This window comes from Podarcis vaucheri (genome assembly GCF_965113315.1).
Source record: "Podarcis vaucheri genome assembly, chromosome: 2".
In the NCBI taxonomy this organism is placed as follows: domain Eukaryota; kingdom Metazoa; phylum Chordata; class Lepidosauria; order Squamata; family Lacertidae; genus Podarcis; species Podarcis vaucheri.
The window spans coordinates 117,006,777-117,027,743 of NC_138760.1; the positions used below are offsets into that span (position 1 = coordinate 117,006,777).

At 46.3% G+C, this 20,967-nt stretch overlaps 1 protein-coding gene and 2 long non-coding RNA genes across 3 annotated transcripts; 1 reads left to right on the forward strand and 2 right to left on the reverse strand.

Moving 5' to 3' along the window:
* The first annotated feature begins 339 nt into the window (after window positions 1-339).
* On the forward strand, window positions 340-7,491 carry LOC309525383. Its single transcript, XR_014216207.1, has 4 exons — window positions 340-473; window positions 1,180-1,311; window positions 3,386-3,703; window positions 7,361-7,491. It is a non-coding gene; the product is annotated as an uncharacterized lncRNA (long non-coding RNA).
* A 2,623-nt stretch (window positions 7,492-10,114) lies between these two features.
* Window positions 10,115-15,426, reverse strand: LOC309526306. Its single transcript, XR_014216717.1, has 3 exons — window positions 15,358-15,426; window positions 13,186-13,310; window positions 10,115-10,723 (listed from the first exon to the last, which is right to left on the reverse strand). It is a non-coding gene; the product is annotated as an uncharacterized lncRNA (long non-coding RNA).
* Window positions 15,427-15,594: 168 nt separating this feature from the next.
* On the reverse strand, window positions 15,595-20,075 carry LOC309526182 (uncharacterized protein; the record flags this gene model as incomplete). The annotated part of the gene is made up of 3 exons (XM_082212097.1): window positions 19,955-20,075; window positions 17,455-17,844; window positions 15,595-15,686 (listed from the first exon to the last, which is right to left on the reverse strand). Exons 1-3 carry the CDS (start codon window positions 19,986-19,988, stop codon window positions 15,595-15,597), a joined length of 516 nt encoding a protein of 171 aa, XP_082068223.1. The 5' UTR covers window positions 19,989-20,075.
* Between the last annotated feature and the right edge of the window lie 892 nt (window positions 20,076-20,967).

A 20,967-nucleotide genomic window follows, 5' to 3' on the forward strand; every position in this document is an offset into this window, starting at 1 on the left:
AAAAGAAATGATCAAATTGGAAAATCAAGGTGAGATGGTAATTAATACACTGGCAGGAAGACATGTCTTCACGTGCTTTAGAAGAATCCTGTAGCGGTGATAGCAAGTGGCCTGGGAGACGGGGTTTTTCAATGATGCTTGCTTTGTTGTGGTGTGTGACTTTTGTGGTTTCCTGTATCTGTGATAGCGCAAATTGCTGAAGTGGTGGTTTTCAGTAGCAGGGATACTGTGTCACGCAAGCCTTGCTGCGCCATCTTAGAGATTTGCAGGCGACGGCCCCTGCATGTTTTCATCTCTTGAGCAATGTAGTTGGTTTTCCTGTGGGCTATTTTTGCACATGAATAAAACACAGCACTGGCCCTCTGAGTCTACAGTTTGAGAGCTGGTTCTTCCCTCGCAGGATCTCAGAGAAGTGGGAAGGTTTTGTCAGAGAGTCTCAGAAGTTTCGTGTGTGCCTATATTTCAGAAGGCAGGTGAGGAGATAACTTGCGGGAGGGAAAGGATTTGTAGATCTTTTGCTTTGCTGATTCAAATTATAGTGGGAAATTGAATTATTCAGTAAGCATATGTGACTAAAAAATGTCCTGGGCAGAGCTTGGAATCAAGTCATATTCTGCCAAATTTCTTGACAAGGCGCGGGGAGCAAAGACGGGCTAATGGTGGTACCTTTATTTTACTGGATTTCCAGTTTCCATCTATGTTACTTCTCCATGTATTGGAGAAGATTTTGAGGATCTTGCTGGATCGCCCTAAGCAAAACTGAAGCTGCTGTACTTGCTAGGAAAGAAATGAAAGATAACTGGTTCTTAATTCTATTTTGGCAGTAAAAAACAAAACAAAACATTTTCTTTCAATTATTAACAGCTATGCCTTTTTTAAAAAAGCAATTTCCCAGAAAGCGAGTATTATGGTGGTGCTTCTTAAAAGATATCTTTGTAAGACACCATTTTTGCTGGCATTAATACATTCCAAACCACTGGCAATTCTCTGTCATCTATTTAAGTACCACCCAGATCTAGCCAGGATGGAAGTATAGAGACGCTCTCTCTCTCTCTCTCTCTCTCTCTCTCTCTCTCTCTCACACACACACACACACACACACACACACACACACCACAAGCCGCTTTTGGTTCTCAATGTGTATTACAATAATCTTATTTATAGTCTGAATTGTTCCAGATATTCTGATGGCTCCTGCACCACTGAAGAGTCATACCATGCTGCTCAGCAGGAGATATTCCTGTGGCTTTTCACTCACCTTGCTTGCTGCCCATTTCCTCTCCTCAAATGCCTGTGGATATGAGCCAATGAGTGAGTATGAATATGAAATTAGAGTTTCAGAAACCAACAAAAGTCCTTTCCTAAAAACACAGGGAGCTGCATTTTACAAGGTCAGACTAGCGTTTTCTCAGGTTCTCTTGCAACAGAAATCAACCCCAAAGAAGCTGGTTGTTTCACTCTCCCTTTGCATGTGGGTTTTTGCAAACTGCCCTGTGATCCTTGGATGAAGGGCGGTATAGGAATTTAAATAATAATAATTGCCTTCGGTCTTGCAACAGAGATGGACAAATCTGTCGTTTTTGGTTTCTCGGTTTCTCCTTATTCCAATCTTCAGTTCTCTCATTCCAGATCAGTGTGCAATTTTGTTCAGTCCTCATGAAAGTTCATCAGGTTTTGTGTTTGTATGGAAATATACACATTTTCCCCGATATACAGATTTTTGCAAGACCATTTAGCCAAAGGTAGTGCATTTTTGTACACTATATTGAGGAATATGTGCAGCTTTATTCCAACTATACTCTTTTGTACACACTGCTTGGCTAGAGAGCTGCCTTGCAAATTTTAGAGAAGTGGGGTTTTTGAAGGAAGGTTGTGTTTCCATTCTCATATTGTTTTAGGAAATGTGAATGAGGTTGATTTGCCTTTCAATGTCAACTGAGTCAAATTTCTTCCCCATCCCTGTCTAGCAATACTCTGAATTCTAACTGTAAGTAGTTCTCCAGGTTGTCAGGTGGCAGTGGGGCAGAGAGTCTCTCCCATCTCTTGCTACCTGCTTCTTTTGAGATCTCAGAGAGAGAACCTGGGTGTCTTCTGCATTTAACGCGGATGATCTACAACTAAGCTTCTTGAGAATTCTAGAAATAAGCATGACGACCCTTGGTGCAATCATGTCCCAGGGACAGCTGTGTTACCACATCTAGGCTTTGGAGCACCACGCACACAGCAAGGAGATTTATTTGGCAACCCTCTAAGGCTGTGCTGAATTTTTCTCCCATTTTGTGTACACCGGAGTCTTCCTTCGGCGATCATGCTTGCAGGAAAGCCCTACCGATGGGCTTGTCTTTTTGAGGAAGTATAGAGCAGAAAGGCCACAAAGAGATGCTTGTACAGCGGAAGGGGACAGTCACGCAAGCATAACCTGCAGCCACCTTGTAAGGAAAGCAGCTCTGCTAAAATGGAAGTATACAGCGGTACCTCATGTTACATACGCTTCAGGTTACAGACTCCGCTAACCCAGAAATAGTACCTCAGGTTAAGAACTTTGCTTCAGGATGAGAATGGAAATCGTGTGCCGGTGGCGCGGCGGCAGCAGGAGGCGGCCCCATTAGCTAAAGTGGTACCTCAGTTTCAGGTTAAGAACAGACCTCCAGAACGAATTAACCCAAGGTACCACTGTAAAGATGGGACGCAGGTGGCGCTGTAGGTTAAACCAGAGCCTAGGACTTGCTGATCAGAAAGTCGGCGGTTCGAATCCCCGCGACGGGGTGACCTCCCGTTGCTCTGTCCCTGCTCCTGCCAACCTAGCAGTTCGAAAGCACGTCAAAGTGAAGTAGATAAATAGGTACCGCTCTGGTGGGAAGGTAAACGACATTTCCATGCGCTGCTCTGGTTCGCCAGAAGCGGCTTAGTCAAGCTGGCCACATGACCCAGAAGCTGTACGCCAGCTCCCTCGGCCAATAAAGCGAGATGAGCGCCAAAACCCCAGAGTCGGTCCCAACTAGACCTAATGTTCAGGGGTCCCTTTACCTTTACCTTTACCACTGTAAAATTATTTTTTGAAATAGGAAGAGCGTTACTAAATCAGGCCCAAGGGCCATCCTGTTCTGTTAGTGGGCAACCAGTTGCCTCGCAGAATGTGAGCGCAACAGCATTCTGCCCACTTGGAGTTAGCCATATCTGAATTGTAATACTGTTCCCAGGATTTGGGGCAGGGCAGGGCAGGGCTGGGGGGACGCAGTGCTTGTCAGCCTTCTTTATGGTCCAGATCTCACTTCCATGCATCACTACGGGAAAATACCTGGGTACACTAGCTTAAACTGGAAGGAATATATGATACTGCTGGAGATAATATTACTAAACTTCTTTCTGGTTCCATCCCTGACAGGTGGTGAGAATTGCCTTAATCGTACTTCAAAATCTGTGCAAAAAGGGGAGACAATAACAGTGAAATTTGCTAATGATTCAGTTCCTTCAGAACCTTATTTCGACACCTGCATTTGGAACAACACAGATTCCAAATGGTACATTTTGTGCCAGTTTAGTGACGGAGTCTGCAAGCCATACCATAAGGACTTCAAAGAGAATGTTTCCGTGACAGCGGGAACTTTTCATATATACAACGTAAGCAAAGATGCTGGCAGGATCTATAAGCTTCTCACCATTTCTGGAAAATGTGTGGCCTGGATCAATGTCACCGTGTCAGGTAAGTTTTTACGTGCACCACCTCTGCTATAAGAGGATGTGGAGTCTGTGTAGACTCCGCGGTGCTATAATTGTTAAAAAACAGTTGGAAGTTAAAAGCACTTGCTCATTCAGACCTCACCTGGAGTACTGTGTCCAGTTCTGGGCACCACAGTTCAAGAAGGACACTGACAAACTGGAGCATGTCCAGAGGAGGGCAACCAAAATGGTCAAAGGCCTGGAAACGATGCCTTATGAGGAACGGCTAAGGGAGCTGGGCATGTTTAGCCTGGAGAAGAGGAGGTTAAGGGGTGATATGATAGCCATGTTCAAATATACAAAAGGATGTCACATAGAGGAAGGAGAAAGGTTGTTTTCTGCTGCTCCAGAGAAGCGGACACGGAGCAATGGATTCAAACTACAAGAAAGAAGATTCCACCTAAACATTAGGAAGAACTTCCTGACAGTAAGAGCTGTTTGACAGTGGAATTTGCTGCCAAGGAGTGTGGTGGAGTCTCCTACTTTGGAGGTCTTTAAGCAGAGGCTTGACAACCATATGTCAGGAGTGCTCTGATGGTGTTTCCTGCTTGGCAGGGGGTTGGACTCGATGGCCCTTGTGGCCTCTTCCAACTCTATGATTCTACGATTCTATGATTTGTTGTAGATCCACAATCGTTATATGGGGCAGGTGGGGCTGGATTAACCATTAAGCAAAATAAGCAACGCTAAGGGGGGAAAGGGAAGGGGACACCACATAAATTTTCCATTGCCGGATTTACCATGGACCATATGGTACAGCTGAACCAGGTTTGACCAAAAAAAGTCTCCCACAATAAATGAAAAAGGAGACGAAGAAGAAGAAGTAGAAATGCTAGAGATTAATGTTTTACATTTTTACGGATTTTTTGTTATTTATATTTTGAATTAGATATCTACTATAGGGGCACGAAAAACTTTTATGTACAGTGGTATGTACCTTGGGGTACATACGCTTCAGGTTACAGACGCTTCAGGTTACACTCTGCTAACCCAGAAATATTACCTCGGGTTAAGAACTGTTCTCAGGGTGAGAACAGAAATTGTGCTGTGGTGGCGCGGCGGCAGCGGGAGACCCCATTAGCTAAAGTGGTGCTTCAGGTTAAGAACAGTTTCAGGTTAAGAACAGACCTCCGGAATGAATTAAGTTATTAATCCGAGGTACCACTGTACAGCTGAACCAGGTTTGACCAAAAAAAGGCTCCCACAATAAATGAAAAAGGAGACAAAGAAGAAGAAATAGAGATTAATGTTTTACACTTTTACAGTTTATTGTTATTTATATTTTGAATTAGATATCTATAGAGCACCAAAAACTTTTAATTAGTCTTAATTCGGCCCTTATCAACCTGGGAAAAGAGCCCATCTAGGAGAAGGAAAGTTCTGATCCTAAACCTCCACTGCCTTGTGGGATATCTTTGTGAGAAGGCAAGACAAAGGACTAAAACCTACACAAATCCGCAGTGGGGTCCTTAAGATGGTTGGATGGCTCCTTGTATGCCTCCTTCTGGCAACTCCTGCAGCCAAGCAGGTGCCAAACGTATCGCTCTGCTTTCCTTTGGGTCACATCAGGGATGTTGAGAGGGGAGTCTTGTCGTCTGAGCAGTTCAGGACCTCCATACACGCTGCCCAGGCTTGCATCCAGGGGAGGTCACTTTGGAGCTGCAAATGCAGCAGTTTGACTTCACCCCCAGAAGCGCACTCCGTTGTCTCTCGAGTCAGACAGAGGCCAACAATTCAAGCACATCTCTAGCCGAAAGTGGGCACTGATCCATGGCCCTTAGCTAGGGCTCTGTGCCTTACGTTCTTCTTATACAGTGGTACCTCGGGTTAAGTACTTAATTCGTTCCGGAGGTATGTTCTTAACCTGAAACTGTTCTTAACCTGAAGCACCACTTTAGCTAATGGGGCCTCCTGCTGCCGCTGCGCGATTTCTGTTCTCATCCTGAAGCAAAGTTCTTAACCCGAGGTAATATTTATGGGTTAGCGGAGTCTGTAACCTAAAGCGTATGTAACCTGAAGCGTATGTAACCCGAGGTACCACTGTACTGCCTTTGGTGAAGTTCCTGAAAAGTGCAACTCTGTAATGCTAAAGTAGCTTACAAGTCGTTAAGAAAATTCGTTTCTCTAAGCAAATACAGTGGTACCTCAGGTTACAAACACCTCAGGTTACAAACACTTTGGGTTACAGGCTCCGCTAGCCCGGAAGTAGTGCCTCGGGTTAAGAACTTTACCTCAGGATGAGAACAGAAATCGTGCGGCGACAGCAGGAGGTCCCATTAGCTAAAGTGGTACCTCAGGTTAAGAACAGTTTCAGGTTAAGAACGGACCCCTGGAACGAATTAAGTTCGTAACCAGAGGTACCACTGTGTTACAAATCAGCCAGAGATCTTGCCTTTCGCTAGGCAGGCCTAAGGAAGACTGGAGGGGAAAATGGCTCCATCTGGTGGTTTTTATACGATACTAAAAAGCACATTGAATGTGGTTACACTTCTAGGGTGTATGTTGCTACAGGGGGACACACAAGGGGAGAACAGGGACAAAAGTCCCGCTGTGCAAAAGTAAGTCCTTGTGCTGATGGAACAACTGCCTGAGTGCTACAATGGATGCAAACCTAAAGCTCTAAATCAGGGGTTGTGAATGTGGCAGCCGCTCTGATGTTGTTGGACTTCAGCTCCCATCATTCCTGACCACTGGCCATGATGTCTGATGGGAGCTAGAGTCTGACAACATCTTGAGGGCACCATGCCGGCTACAACGGGCGTAGCCAAGGGGGGCAGGGGGGCAGCTGCCCCCCTAGATCAAGTAAAACAATAGAAATACTTAACTGACCAATCACGTCGGTTCTGCCCTGCTCCCCCTAACCAAGACCTGGTCTAAGGCATGCCCCAAACAGCCCATTGTTTCTAAGATGGAGCTCTAAACCTGGACGTTTGCACAATGTTTGTTTTGAACTTTCCAGCATTGCGACTGTTTGGACACAGACACTCAGTGAGATTAATCACTTCCTCTAAAGTTCTAGAGTGAAAGGGCAAGAGCCGCGTTCAGCTGGCTCTGCTTTTACCCACAAAAGAGGGAATTTGGGGCACGGAGATGTAAAAAAAGGAAACAAAAGCTGCCTAGAAGTGAGGTGGAAAGGGGAAATATGCCAGTGAAATATACTCGGAGTCGAGAGTGGATTTCATGCTCTTTATTCAGCTCATAGTGGTGAGGAGGAATGAAAGTTCCCCCAGAATGTCTGCTATATATACATTATTTACACAATGGGCTGCACGTGATTGGCTAATTCCGGAATTCTCCTGTAGGCCAATCAGGTTGTGGATTCACTTCCATCTGGAGCTGGATTGGGTGGCTCCTGGGGACCAATCAGACTGCTGCATTTTGGATCCTATTGTTCTAGGACCAATCAGACTGCTGCATTTTGGATCCTATTCAACTCAGTACATAACAGCCAGCGAAAGCGAAAGCGAAGGGAAACACATAGGCAAACCTTGGTGTTTCTCCAGCCTTCTGATAAACACCTCCTTATGAATGGATGTTGCTTTTGGTTAATATGGATCCACACCCAGATAATGAGTTCACTATTAATATATGTAGGCGAAATAACCTACTGAACCCCACTTTTCTTTTTCTTTCCCTGCAGGTGGTGTGTCCTGGACGTACTCCCACATTGTAATTACAGTGTTAGCAATCTTATTATTATTATTATTTTAAATGTTGCTGTTGAATTTTTCTTGTCTTATCTTACTTTATAATAAAATTGCAAAATGTCAACACTCTGTTTTCATTGGGGGCTTTTCATAGATTTATTTTATTTTTATTTTTATTTTGCAATGCTAGACATCATCATCATTTATTATTTCTACCCCGCCCATCTGGCTGGGTTTCCCCAGCCAACCTGGGCGGCTCCCAACAGAATATTAAAAACACAATAAAAAAATCAAACATTAAAAACTTCCCTATACAGGGCTGCCTTTGGATGTCTTCTAAAAGTCAGATAGTTGTTTATTTCCTTGACATCTGATGGGAGGGCGTTCCACAGGGCGGGTGCCACTACCGAGAAGGCCCTCTGCCTGGTTGATTACTCTGTCGATTTAGAGTAGCTTGTGCTAGTGCACATTTGGGAAAAAGGTTTTGTGAAAAATAAAAAGCCTTCATGAAGTGCAGAGCTCAGAGCTATGTGAGCATCTTGCTCCATTGCAAGCAACACCGCCACCAACTGCTCCTGTGTTAGGCATTTTGGATTGCCTATGAATGCATAAGGGGACGCGGGTGGCGCTGTGGGTAAAACCTCAGCGCCTAGGACTTGCCGATCGCATGGTTGGAGGTTCGAATCCCCGCGGCGGGGTGCGCTCCCGTCGTTCGGTCCCAGCGCCTGCCAACCTAGCAGTTCGAAAGGACCCCCGGGTGCAAGTAGATAAATAGGGACCGCTTACCAGCGGGAAGGTAAACGGCGTTCCGTGTGCTGCGCTGGCTCGCCAGATGCAGCTTGTCACGCTGGCCACGTGACCCGGAAGTGTCTGCAGACAGCGCTGGCTCCTGGCCTATAGAGTGAGATGAGCGCACAACCCTAGAGTCTGGCAAGGCTGGCCCGTATGGGCAGGGGTACCTTTACCTTTATGAATGCATAAGAAGATGGCTCTTTCCTTCAATTGTAGGTTTCCTTAGACATTTTCGATCTAACATATACAGTAACCACAGAAATGCATGCAGTTGAGAAAAGAAGATCTCATGGCCAACAAGGCATTACAACTGGATCTTGGGGTGTATGGATCTTGTTACTTGGATCTTGGGGTGAATGGGGTGTTAGAGGAGGGTTGATACTTCTGGTGAGGGACACCTTGGGCTCCTTCTGAGGTGATTTGTCCACCTTTGATCCCCACCCTGCACCCAGCTCTCTAAAAGAGAGCCCGGTGGCGCTGTAGTCTAAACCACTGAGCCTCTTGGGCTTGCCAATCAAAAGGTCAGTGGTTCGAATCCCCTCAGAAAGGTGAGCTCCTGTTGCTCTGTCCCAGCTCCTGCCAGCCTAGCAGGTTGAAAGCATACCAGCACAAGTAGATAAATAGGTAAAGCTGCAGCGGGAAGGTAAATGGCATTTCCATGCGCTCTGGTTTCCGTCAAGGTGTTACGTTGCACCAGAAGCGGTTTAGTCATGCTGGTCACAAGACCCGGAAAGCTGTCTGTGGACAAACACCAGCTCCCTTGGCGTGATGAGCGCCACACCCCACAGTCCCCTTTGACTGGACTTTACTGTCCAGGGGTCCTTTTTTGTTTTACTCAGCTCTCTCCTTCCAGGAACTCCTGCAGCCAAACTGGTGCCAAATGTCTTGCTCTGCTTTCCTTTGGACCACATCAGTGAGGCTAAGAGTGGGGTCTTGTCATCTAGGCAGCCCAGAACCTCCATACAGACACTGCCCAGGCTTGCACAGCATGGAAGGTTTCTCTGGTGCTGCTAATGCAGCCGTTTGACTTCACCCCTGGAGGCATGCTCCATTGTCTCTCGAGACAGACAGGTGCCAGCAACACGGTTCTCAACAGTGTAGTAAACTGTGGCTGAAAAATCACATTGCTGGTTTATACCCAGCTCAAGCTAGCCGCAGGCCTTGGTACAGAAGTACTGTGTCAGATTCCTGGTTGCAACAATACTGCACAGATCAAACTTTTCCCATTTGGCTGCTAAACAGCAGAGGCAACTGACAATCTAACATCTTTCTCTCTGCTTGACGGCTTTTTGGAACAGCTGTGGGTCCACAGCTCTGTGCAAATCGGATGATGGGAGTTCCAGTCCAACAACATCTGTGGGGCATCAAGTTGGGGAAGGCTGCTTTAACGTTGCTGGCTGTTGGGCAAACATCTCCTAAGGACATTTCCTGATGACGAGACTGTTGGAACTTGCGTTCGACCGAGCTACTCCTCCGGTCAAGTCCTCCGACGGTGGTTCGTGACCTGAGCCTTTGATGAGGCTCCAGGCACATTCCCCCAATACGCAGAGTAATAATAATAATAATTTATTATTTATACCCCGCCCATCTGGCTGGGTTTCCCCAGCCACTCTGGGCGGCTTCCAACTGAATATTAAAAACAATACAGCATTAGACATTAAAAACTTCCCTAAAGAGGGCTGCCTTCAGTTGTCTTTTAAAAGTAAAATAGTTGTTTATTGCCTTGACATCTGCTGGGAGGGCGTTCCACAGGGCAGGTGCCACTACCGAGAAGGCCCTCTGCCTGGTTCCCTGTAACCTTACTTCTCGCAATGAGGGAACCGCCAGAAGGCCCTCGGCACTGGATCTCCGTGTCCGGGCTGAACGATGGGGGTGGAGACGCTCCTTCAGGTATACAGGACCGAGGCCATTTAGGGCTTTAGTATCCAAGCAGCAGAAGGACGAGAAATATTAGCTACATTGCTAAGAGTTTTATTTCTAATTACGCAGACAGAAAAGAATATACATCCTCTCTCTGTGAAAGCAGAGAGGCAACTGGTACAAAGAAACAGGGAACCAGTAATATCAACACCCATCTCCCGTGAGACTTCCAACAGTCTGGAATCTCTGGAATGTAAACAGAGTCTTGTGACTCCAAGCACTGCACCAGTGGCACAAACAGAAACCTAACAGAGACACCTGCAGGCTGATTCTATAAATCTTTACCCAGAAATACGACACCCCGTTTTGTATTTGTACTTCTATTATTTCAGTAGCACCTGCTCATCTGAGTATAAGATCGCAGCCTTAGCCTCTCATATATAAACCCAACTATAATCACATATGTGCTTCAGTAGATGAAAAGGCAACAGAAATCTCATATTGTAAAGAAGGACTGAAGATGATCAGTGAACAATGGAATAATATGGCTCTCTTAGATTATCTGAACTTGGCATCTGCAGAAGCAGGGAGATGTTGCCTGGCGTAGAAGGAAAGGGGCACTCCATCCTCTCTCGATACAGTTTGGCTCCACTTCCATCCCTGGTTGCTGAGTGTCTCTCACTGAAGGACGTGAAGGAAAAATGCTGTGGAAAGAAAGAGAAGTTTCTGACTTGGCTGGCCACTAGATGGTTTGAAGGCACGCTCTTGGAGCACTGCCTTGTGTTTGCACATGTGTGGTTAGGTAGGCATATACAGTGGTACCTCAGGTTACATATGCTTCAGGTTACAGACTCTGCTAACCCAGAAATAGTGCTTCAGGTTAAGAACTTTGCTTTAGGATGAGAACAGAAATCGTGCTCCGGTGGCGTAGCAGCAGCAGGAGGCCCCATTAGCTAAAGTGGTGCTTCAGGTTAAGAACAGTTTCAGGTTAAGTGTGGACCTCCGGAATGAATTAAGTTCTTAACCCGAGGTACCACTGTATTCACATTTATTTAATTCAAAGCTGTACGTTTGACGGGAGGTTGGCAAGATAGCTCTGAAAGAATCTATTTGGAATTAGCAGTGCTCATAACCAGTTGCCTGTGTGGATCTGCTGCGTAGCTAATTAAGCACAGCCTGGAAGCCTAATAACACTTGCTCATTGTACATTTTCATATACAGTGGTACCTCGGGTTACAGGCACTTCAGGTTGCAGATGCTTGAGGTTACAGACTCTGCTAACCCAGAAATAATACCTCAGGTTAAGAACTTTACCTCAGGATGAGAACAGAAATTGCGCGGCGGCAGCAGGAGGCCCCATTAGCTAAAGTGGTACCTCAGGTTAAGAACAGTTTCAGGTTAAGAATGGACCTCCAGAATGAATTAAGTTCTTAACCTGAGGTACCACTGTACGTCTTTTTAACACTACAGCCCATGGATGCTTCCAGAATTTTTTGTCCCCTCAGAAACAGTTTCTAAAGATTGCCTTAAACTTCCCACTGCAAGTGGGGGATACCGTATTTTTCTCTCTATAAGACGCACCAGACCACAAGACGCACCTAGTTTTTGGAGGAGGAAAACAAGAAAAAAAATATTCTGAATCTCAGATGCCAGAACAGCAAGAGGGATCACTGTGCAGTGAAAGCAGCAATCCCTCTTGCTGTTCTGGCTTCTGGGATAGCTGCGCAGCCTGCATTCGCTCCATAAGACGCACACACATTTCCCCTTACTTTTTAGGAGGGAAAAAGTGAGCCTTATAGAGCAAAAAATACTGTAGTTCAGTCGGTAGAGCATGAGATTCTTAATCTTAAGGCTGTGGGTTTGAGCCCCACGTTGGGCAAAAGATGCCTGCATTGCAGTGGAATGCAGGTGGCGCTGTGGTCTAAACCACTGAGCCTCTTGGGCTTGCCGATCAGAAGGTCAGCAGTTCGAATCCCTAGTGACGGAGTAAGCTTCCATCGCTCTGTCCCAGCTTCTGCCAGCCTAGCGGTTCGAAAGCATGCCAGCGCAAGTAGATAAATAGGTACTGCTGCAGTGGGAAGGTAAATGGCATTTCCATGCGGTCTGGTTTCCATCACGGTGCCCCATCACGCCAGGTTTAGTCTAAGGTTACCAGATTTTTTTCCAAAGAATCTGGGGACACTTTTATATATATATAAGAGATAAATAGTTTGTTTGTTTTTAAGTTTTTTTTTTATTTGAGAAGTAATATCCTCTCTTTTGTGGTCTCCTCTGTCACGTGGCCTTCCTCTGGGCCCCAACCTACTCTCTTGGAGTGCTAGCCACCATGGAGTAGGCTCAGGTCAGGCCTGGGCTCGGCCACATGTCCTTGCCCTCCCGGTACTCTCCTATCTCTCATCCTCAGTGACGCAGCAAGGTTGGGGCTCCCCTCTTTTTTCTCCTTCCTCTTTCTCTCTCTTCCTTCTCCTTCTCCTCTCCTTCTTCTCCCTGCGTCGGCTCCAGGGGTTTTACTGGCCCTGGAGTCCCACTGAGCAGTCGGCCGGTGACCGGGTGCTCTCGCTCCTGGCTCGATTTGGGTTGTGAGGGCGGTCAGCAGTTCCCCCAGTTGACGTGCTGGGCATCCCTGGTTTCCCTTCTGCAATGGTGGCAGCAGCGGCAGTCTCAGCAGCCCGGAGCCAGCCTGGTAGCACAGTCGGCTTTGGCTGGCTTCAGGAACTGCTCGCTGCCATAGCATCCGCCATTTTGCCTAGCCAGAAATCTCCATATGATGTGCCTTGTGCTGTTGAACCAATCACACATTATTCATTCACTACTAATAAATCTACAACACATAAAATATAAATCCGGGGACATTAAGTGAAGTCTGGAGACAGATTTTGTCCGGGGGCAGATTTGTATATCCGGGGACTGTTCCCGGAAACGGGGACGTCTGGTAACCATAGCTTAGTTTTGCTGGCCACATGACCCAGAAAGCTGTCTGTGGACAAACGCCAGCTCCCTCGGCCTGAAAGCGAGATGAGCGCCACAACGCCATAGTCGCCCTTGACTGGACTTAACCATCCAGGGGTCACTTACCTTTTTGTTGCCTGTGGTCCCTTCCAAATCTATGATTCTGTGAAACAGTATATGAATGCCTAGGGTATAAACGCAGCGGAAAGACACTTACCTCTGCTATGATCAGGCCAAGGAGACAGACAATCAAGGCCGCTAAGCTCAAATGAATGATGTTGGAGACCGTAGAGTCACTGTCACTTGCTGCCTTTGTGAAAGAGACAGAAGCGCCCACATTCACTGCAGGAGAGAGACAAACACCGTTCTTCTCTAATGTTTTGCTTAGAGCTCAGTGTGGGATGTGAAACACAAGAGCAGTCAAGTACAACACTCCTAGAGTGAACATGTTTACACACAGAGATGACTGTTTGTCCAGCCACCAGGTAAACTTCCTGTTTCATTCTGGGCTGGGACAGACTTCCTCTGCATGTGACTAGAGGTGGGCGTGGCCTCACCTGTGCAGGTAATGACAAAAGCACAAGGCAGGGCAGCCATCTCTCTCTCTTTGACTACATGCATTGAAGAAGCAACATCTGCTTAGCCAAAGATGCTCTCTTGGCCTCCAGCCAAGAGAGGACAAAGGAACTGTCTCCTTGTGAAATAGTTTCCAGGTGTATGTTACTTTTCTAAGCTAAGTCTGCCTTCTGGGATCTGATTGTGAACAGAGAGTGAGTAAACTCTTTTTTATACTTTTATAGAAGACTGTGTCGTGTCTTATCTTTTATGAGGGAATAAGGGGAAAATACCAGAACAGTTATTATGGAGGCTTTAGTGAGCCTGAGCTAACGCATCTGCTGCAAGTTTAAAAAGGGGAATGTTACTCTGCTAAATTATGAACTTGTTTACACAAGGTGGAAAGGCTATTATCAGACAATATATCCTCTCCTGCATCCCTGAACATTCCCTTACTCAGATGCATGGGAATAGTAATCAAAGGAAGTGTGGGAACATTTTGAGATGCAAGTTCTCAAAACGTGGGGTGGAAACAAAGATACCTGCCCAACAGTGCTTGGATGAAGATCCTGGGAACCTTGGAATGATCCCTCCCAGAAGTGCTCTCTCCAAGAATCTGCGTGGAAACCCCTCACATTGCAGCTAGATGGCAGTTGTTTAGTCCTGGTCTCCCTGCCACTGCTTAGAAGAGCAAGCAAGTGAGTTCTTATTTCACCAAGCATGCCAGTGGGAACAACAAGAGGAAAAGGAAGCAGTCCTGAGTTGCTTCCACACACTACTCTCTCTGGAACAAGCAGCAGTCATTTCCTCAGCTACGGCAGAGAGTCCAAGCGGCTGAGCTATCGCTGAGTTTTCTGCACTGCGCTCCCATCTTTTTAAAGACCTGCACTTTCAGGGTTTTAAATTGTGTGGGGAGACTCCGTGGGTACAAAGGAGGGTCCCCACTGTGGACCTTTGCCCTCCAAAAACCAAATAGAGCTGTAACAGTCAGCCAATCGCTGTTGTGCTTTGAGAAGAGCAGTAGTAGCTTGCTGGCGGACACAAGAGCTAAACCAATTTGCACTGTGCAAAAGCAACTGCTTCTCAAACCAAGATGCACCATTAGCCATCTGTAGTCCTTACTCAGAGTAGACCCATTCAAACTAATGGACTGAAGTAAGTTAGTTATGTTCATTCATTCCAATGAGACCACCCCAAGTAGGATATGATGCACAGAGGATGTTTCCAGATGATCTGTTTATTGAGCCTTCATTCTGATTTGTTTGTGGGGACGGAAGGCAGGAAACATCACATTAAGCAAGTACTATGCGTGATGTATGGAAGTGAGAGCTGGACCATAAAGAAGGCTGATCGCCGAAGAATTGATGCTTTTGAATTATGGTGCTGGAGGAGACTCTTGAGAGTCCCATGGACTGCAAAAAGATAAAACCTCTCCATTCTGAAGGAAATCAGCCCTGAGTGCTCACTGGAAGGACAGATCCTGAAGGTGAGGCTCCAATACTTTGGCCACCTCATGAGAAGAGAAGACTCCCTGGAAAAGACCCTGATGTTGGGAAAGATGGAGGGCACAAGGAGAAGGGGACGACAGAGGACGAGATGGCTGGACAGTGTTCTCAAAGCTACCAGCATGAGTTTGACCAAACTGCGGGAGGCAGTGGAAGACAGGAGTGCCTGGCGTGCTCTGGTCCATGGGGTCACGAAGAGTCGGACGCGACTAAACGACTAAACAACAACAAATGCACAGCACACTTTCCAGGGCGTTTCTCTCTTACTTATTACAAAATGTTTGGTTTTGGGGTGGAGGAGGACCAGCCCCCAGCTAAAGGGAACTTACTTGGGGGAGATGCCAGAACTGGCCTGTTAGACGAACTCTCAGCCTGATCGGTTGAAGCGTTCATCCCTGGGTGAGCAGAAAAGAAAGAAGGAAAAGTTGAAGAGAGCCTAAGTCTAGCGTGCATCATGGACACGCAAGCTTTCTTTTAGGGAGGAAAATCAATTGCTGCACACTCCCTCTACCAGCATCGCCTTTGTTTCCTTCCTGATTTCCCTTTCCCCATCCATTCTCCGTCCCCTAGAACTTACCTGTACTTTTGCTGATATGCATTCCACTTCTCTCCTCTTCTAGAAATGGCACGCCCTTGTATTTGGTATTGTTTGTTTCTGCTAAATTAACAAGAAAGGGGCTTTACATTTTCTTTTTATGCCCAAAGGCTTTTGCTTTCTCCGGAAAGAAGAGAAGCAGGCTTTGACTCAACTGTCTGCTATATAAACTCTTTTATCAGGGATGGGGAGCCTATGGGAGTCATTTTGGACTCACAGCTGTCCATGGAGGCGCAGGTTAATTCTGTGTCCAGGGCAGCTGTTTACCAGCTCCATCTGGTACGCAGGCTGAGACCCTACCTGCCCGCAGACTGTCTAACCAGAGTGGTGCATGCTCTGGTTATCTCCCGCTTGGACTACTGCAATGCGCTCTATGTGGGGCTACCTTTGAAGCTGACTTGGAAGCTACAACTAATTACAACTTATTATTATTATTATTATTATTATTATTATTATTATTATTATTAGGACCTCCAAAGGTTGAGTTGCTGAGCTGCAACTCCCATCATCCCAGACGACTGGCCATGCTGGCTGAGGCTGATGGGAGTTGGAGTCCAGCAATCTCTGGAGGGCCAAAGGTTCCCCATCGCTCTCTTGTGTGGGGCTGAGGGTGGTTGATGGCAATGAAAAAAGGTGTGGGCAGAATTAGGACACAGGAGGAACTGCAACCTTCCAACAGTTTGACTTCACTCCTAAAGGTGCACTCCTTCGTTATCTACTGAGGTGGACGGATGCCAGCAACAAACAGCGGCAAGACCATTAATTTGCATGCCCTGCTTTCCTCCTATGACAAGTAGCTGGCATGGGGTTGGGGGGGGGTTCCAGTCAGATTACAGCAGAAGCAGAAAGTTTAAAAAAACACCCTCCTCCTTTCATTCTAGGGACGCAGGTGGCGCTGTGGGTTAAACCACAGAGCCTAGGACTTTGCCGATCAGAAGGTCAGTGGTTCGAATCCCTGCGATGGGGTGAGCTCCCGTTGCTCCTGCCAACCTAGCAGTTCGAAAGCACGTCAAGGTGCAAGTAGATAAATAGGTACCACTCCGGCAGGAAGGTAAACGGCATTTCCGTGCGCTGCTCTGGTTTGCCAGAAGTGGCTTAGTCATGCTGGCCACATGACCCGGAAGCTGTGCGCCGGCTCCCTTGGCCAGTAAAGCGAGATGAGCGCTGCAACCCCAGAGTCGTCTGCGACTGGAGCTAACGGTCAGGGGTCCCTTTACCTTTACCTTTCATTCTGCTCAGCTCTGCCCCACCCCTGCCTGTTATTTGTTTTACAAAATTCACCCGAAATCCCAAAGTGCAGGATGAGTGTCACATCTCCTTGGGTCTCAAAAGGATCTATACGGTACCTGTACGTTTTCCTCTGTAGGAAAAACAGCAGCCCTAGGGAGGGGTTGATTTTAATCAGGAAACTATTGTATTGTGGGGTGTGGGGTGTGGGGAAGAGTTAGAGTTAAGGTTAGACCACATAGTTTTGTGGTTCCGATTTGACACTGGAGGCCTCCCGGCTGCTTTTAACTTCTTAAAAACCACAGATCTTAATCAAGTTATCTCCAGCATTATATCTATAATGGCTGTTATTTTAATAACAAGAAATGACAGACAACCAAACCACAATGTGAGAAAGTGAGTAGGTCGGGTGAAGCATCGTCCCTCGGTCTGCTCCAGGCATGTTATAAAGACGTATCATTTTGCCCAGGATTTCCCTGGGCCTATCAATAAAAACATAATCATTAAATAATCTCTTATAAACAGAATAATAATATTATAATTAAATTGTTTATTGAAAACAATAGGGTCACACTAGGGTGCAGACCGAACCTAACCCTCTTACCCTTGGTCACTGTTAGACTGATGTTAGCCGACAGCATCACGTCCAATGCCAGCAAGGTAATGCAGTAAATCCCAGAATCCTCAGCTCTCGCATCCTTGAGTAACAGAGAAGCATCCTCAGAGGAGAATTCTGCACGATGTCTGTATTTGTCTGCTTTCCTAACGCTGATTTTGCAAAATTCCCTCCAGGGCTGGGTACCATTCCCTGCCAAGCAGTTATCCGCCATGAGAATCAGCACCACCTGACGGCCCGTGACAAAACGCCATCGCACCTGGAAGTAGCCCGGCACCGAAGTCAGAAAAGTCAACGAGGCAGAGAGCAAGGCTGTATTACCTTCCGAGATGGAAATCAGAGGTTCGGGCACCGTCAACAAAAGGGCTGCAGCAGGGCCTGGGCAGAAGGGAGAACAGGGAAGGGGGGTTAAGCGGGCAGAAGCAGGCACTGACTTCTTGGGCTAGGACAACGGAAGGTGCTTTCCCCCAAGCTGTTGGGAAATATACCGTCAACCAATGAGATTTCTCTAGCAGGAGGAAGAGCAACACTGGTGTAGTGAAAGTGATATGTGTTTTTGTGTTTGTGGATTTAGAAAAGTTGAATGTCAAGTCCAGTATACAATGTATAGCAGCGTCAATAGAATACACTGTATATGTGTTGATAATTGATATAGATAGATAGATGATAGATAGATAGATGATAGATAGATAGATAGATAGATAGATAGATAGATAGATAGAGATAGATAGATAGATATAGATAGATGATAGATAACTTCTCCCTACTCCAAAGGTCTTACGCTCAGAATATTGACTGTAAGAGGAAGGAAGAGAGGCGAAGGGCAAGGATCATAAATTGCATTTCTATGTAGAAATGAAACTTTAAAAATAAAATAAAATGAATAAATAAACTCAGTGTTTCAGGTGAGTTAGGAAAAGGAACCATCTCCCTTCAATTTTTTAGGACAGCTTTTAGAAATTGTGTATGTGATGCAGTTCCTGAGAGCTCAGGCATGCTGAGGTCTACAAGCCAAAGGCATCATAACTTGTGCATTTATACCACCCACTTCCACCCACCCAAAGCAGGGTGCCTGTGAGAGTTGGCGGACTAGTTTGAAAAGGAATGAAGCTGCACATTCTTGCATATTTCAAAAAGCACTGAGGTTTTTATTTTGCCAGGGTACTTTGCAAAATAAACATTGGTGCATGAAGCTGCATAAACACACACACACAAACACAGAAAATCCCCTCTATGGATTATCTCCATGCAAGCAAAATTTCCTGCACAAAGTAAGTGAGCTGCACGTTCTTTGGCGATAGACTGTCTATTGTGAGTGAAATGCACTGGGCTTGTGCTGTGATACCAATTGCAGAGCTGGAATAACAAAGAACCGAAAACAACACAACATCTATGTGGCCCTTCTTTCAGTCAAGTTTTTCAAGGGCACCTGCATGTTGTATTTACAGGAGAAATTCAAGCGCACACCAGATTTTAGGCTAGCGCAATCAAGGTGGATTAAAGGGCTCTGTCACCCTTGTGCAGCAAATGCTTTTTTTCCCTTTCATTTATCTTTTTTTAAAAAATACTAGACTTTCTGCAGTTTGGAAAGTGAACCAGGAAATGCATGGGAAAGTGAGGGGTGAACAAATGGACAAAATAGGTGTAAACACCCAGCGATCAAACCAGAACAAATGCTCAATAAAGACCAGGCATAATTTAACCTCTGTGCAATTTTAATTGTGCAATTTAACCTTTGAGCAAGCAAATCAGGATGAATGCTGAATAAGCAGATGGTCTGGAAGAGCTGTAAGTGGGGGTTGTGTATTGAAAAGCAATCCCCGCAAACTCCCTTATCAGGATTCCCATTGGACAACCGAGCACATCTCAAGTGCATAGCTGTCAACATTTCCCCCTTTTTAAGGGAAATTACCTTATTCCAAATAGGATTCCTCACAAGAAAAGGGAAATGTTGACAGGTATGCTCAAGTGTAATCCACCACCTGAAGTAATCCACCACCTGAAGTAATCTGCATCCTGAGAAAGCTTTGCAATTTGAGTTTTGTTGAATTCATAACCTCCCCCTCCCCCACACCATTTGCCTAGGGTAGTAAAGGTAAAGGGACCCCTGACCGTTAGGTCCTGTCGTGGCCGACTCTGGGGTTGCGGCACTCATCTCGCTTTACTGGCCAAGGGAGCTGGCATACAGCGTCCGAGTCATGTGGCCAGCATGACTAAGACGTTTCTGGCGAACCAGAGCAGCGCATGGAAATGCCGTTTACCTTCCCACTGGAGCGGTACCTATTTATCTACTTGCACTTTGACGTGCTTTCGAACTGCTAGGTTGGCAGGAGCAGGGACCGAGCAATGGGAGCTCACCCCGTCACGGGGATTCAAACCGGTGACCTTCTGATCAGCAAGTCCTAGCCTCTGTGATTTAACCCACAGCACCACCCGCATCCCCTAGCCTAGGGTAGTAGCAGCTCCTAAAATAGACCCTTTTACTCACCTATCAGCATCCCATATAGCCACAGCTTTGCCATTGAAACCAGGATTCCTGCATTTACAGCCCCACGGTCTTTTGCTAAGTCAACATCAGTGACCCTCTCTTCCCCCTATGTAGTCTGCTCACGGCAAGACTGATGGGAGCCAGGAACTTCCTGCCAGCTCGCTGATGAACCCAGTCATGCTCTGCAGTTTCTGCTTAAAAGTAAAATTTAAGGTCAAACTGCCATGAATGAACAAGTATGTAGCTTGTTATATAAACAGAAACCACAGAGACAGAAGTGAAGCTGCTGAAGAAAGCATATAGTATTCTGCTAGAATGGGAAACAAAAGATGAAGAGGTCAAATCAGTTATGATTAAATGGGCACAAGATATAGGACACAGTATACAGTTTGAGGACTGGGAAAAGCTGTAGAAGTTAGATCTGGAATTTACTGACTGTTCTCCGCTGAAAGAAAACTATAGGAAAATGATGTATAGATGGTATATCACACCAGTACAAATAGCAAAAATGTATAAAACTGGCTCAAACATAAGTTGGAAATGTAAAGAAAAAGAAGGTACTGACTTCTGGGTTAGCGCGATCGACTAATCGCGGATTCCCTCTGAGCTCCGAGGGAATCGGCTCTGCAGGATCGGGTCTTGCCGCTGCGGTGACGCGGGGACCTTCAAAAATCACAGGTGGTGAAGCCTGTGAGCGTGGTGACTCGGCGGGCACCATTTGCGCCCCCCCCCCCCGAGCTGCGAAGGAGCCTTTTTAAAGGCTTTGGAACAGGAACGGGGTGAGCGGCGCGGTGCTGAGAGTCGACTGCTTCTCCTGCGGAGTGAAGCCGCACTGCCATTGTTGGAGAGCGCTGACTTCTTCTTGTGAGCAATTGGACTTTAAAGTAACAACCCGTGAGTAGTACGGAAATTGGAATTGTAAAGAATTTTTTTATGAATTAGGCACGAACGGGGAAGGTGTAAACAGGAAGTCCGCCTCCCCTCCTTGTAAATAATTTAAAGCAAGGACCTGC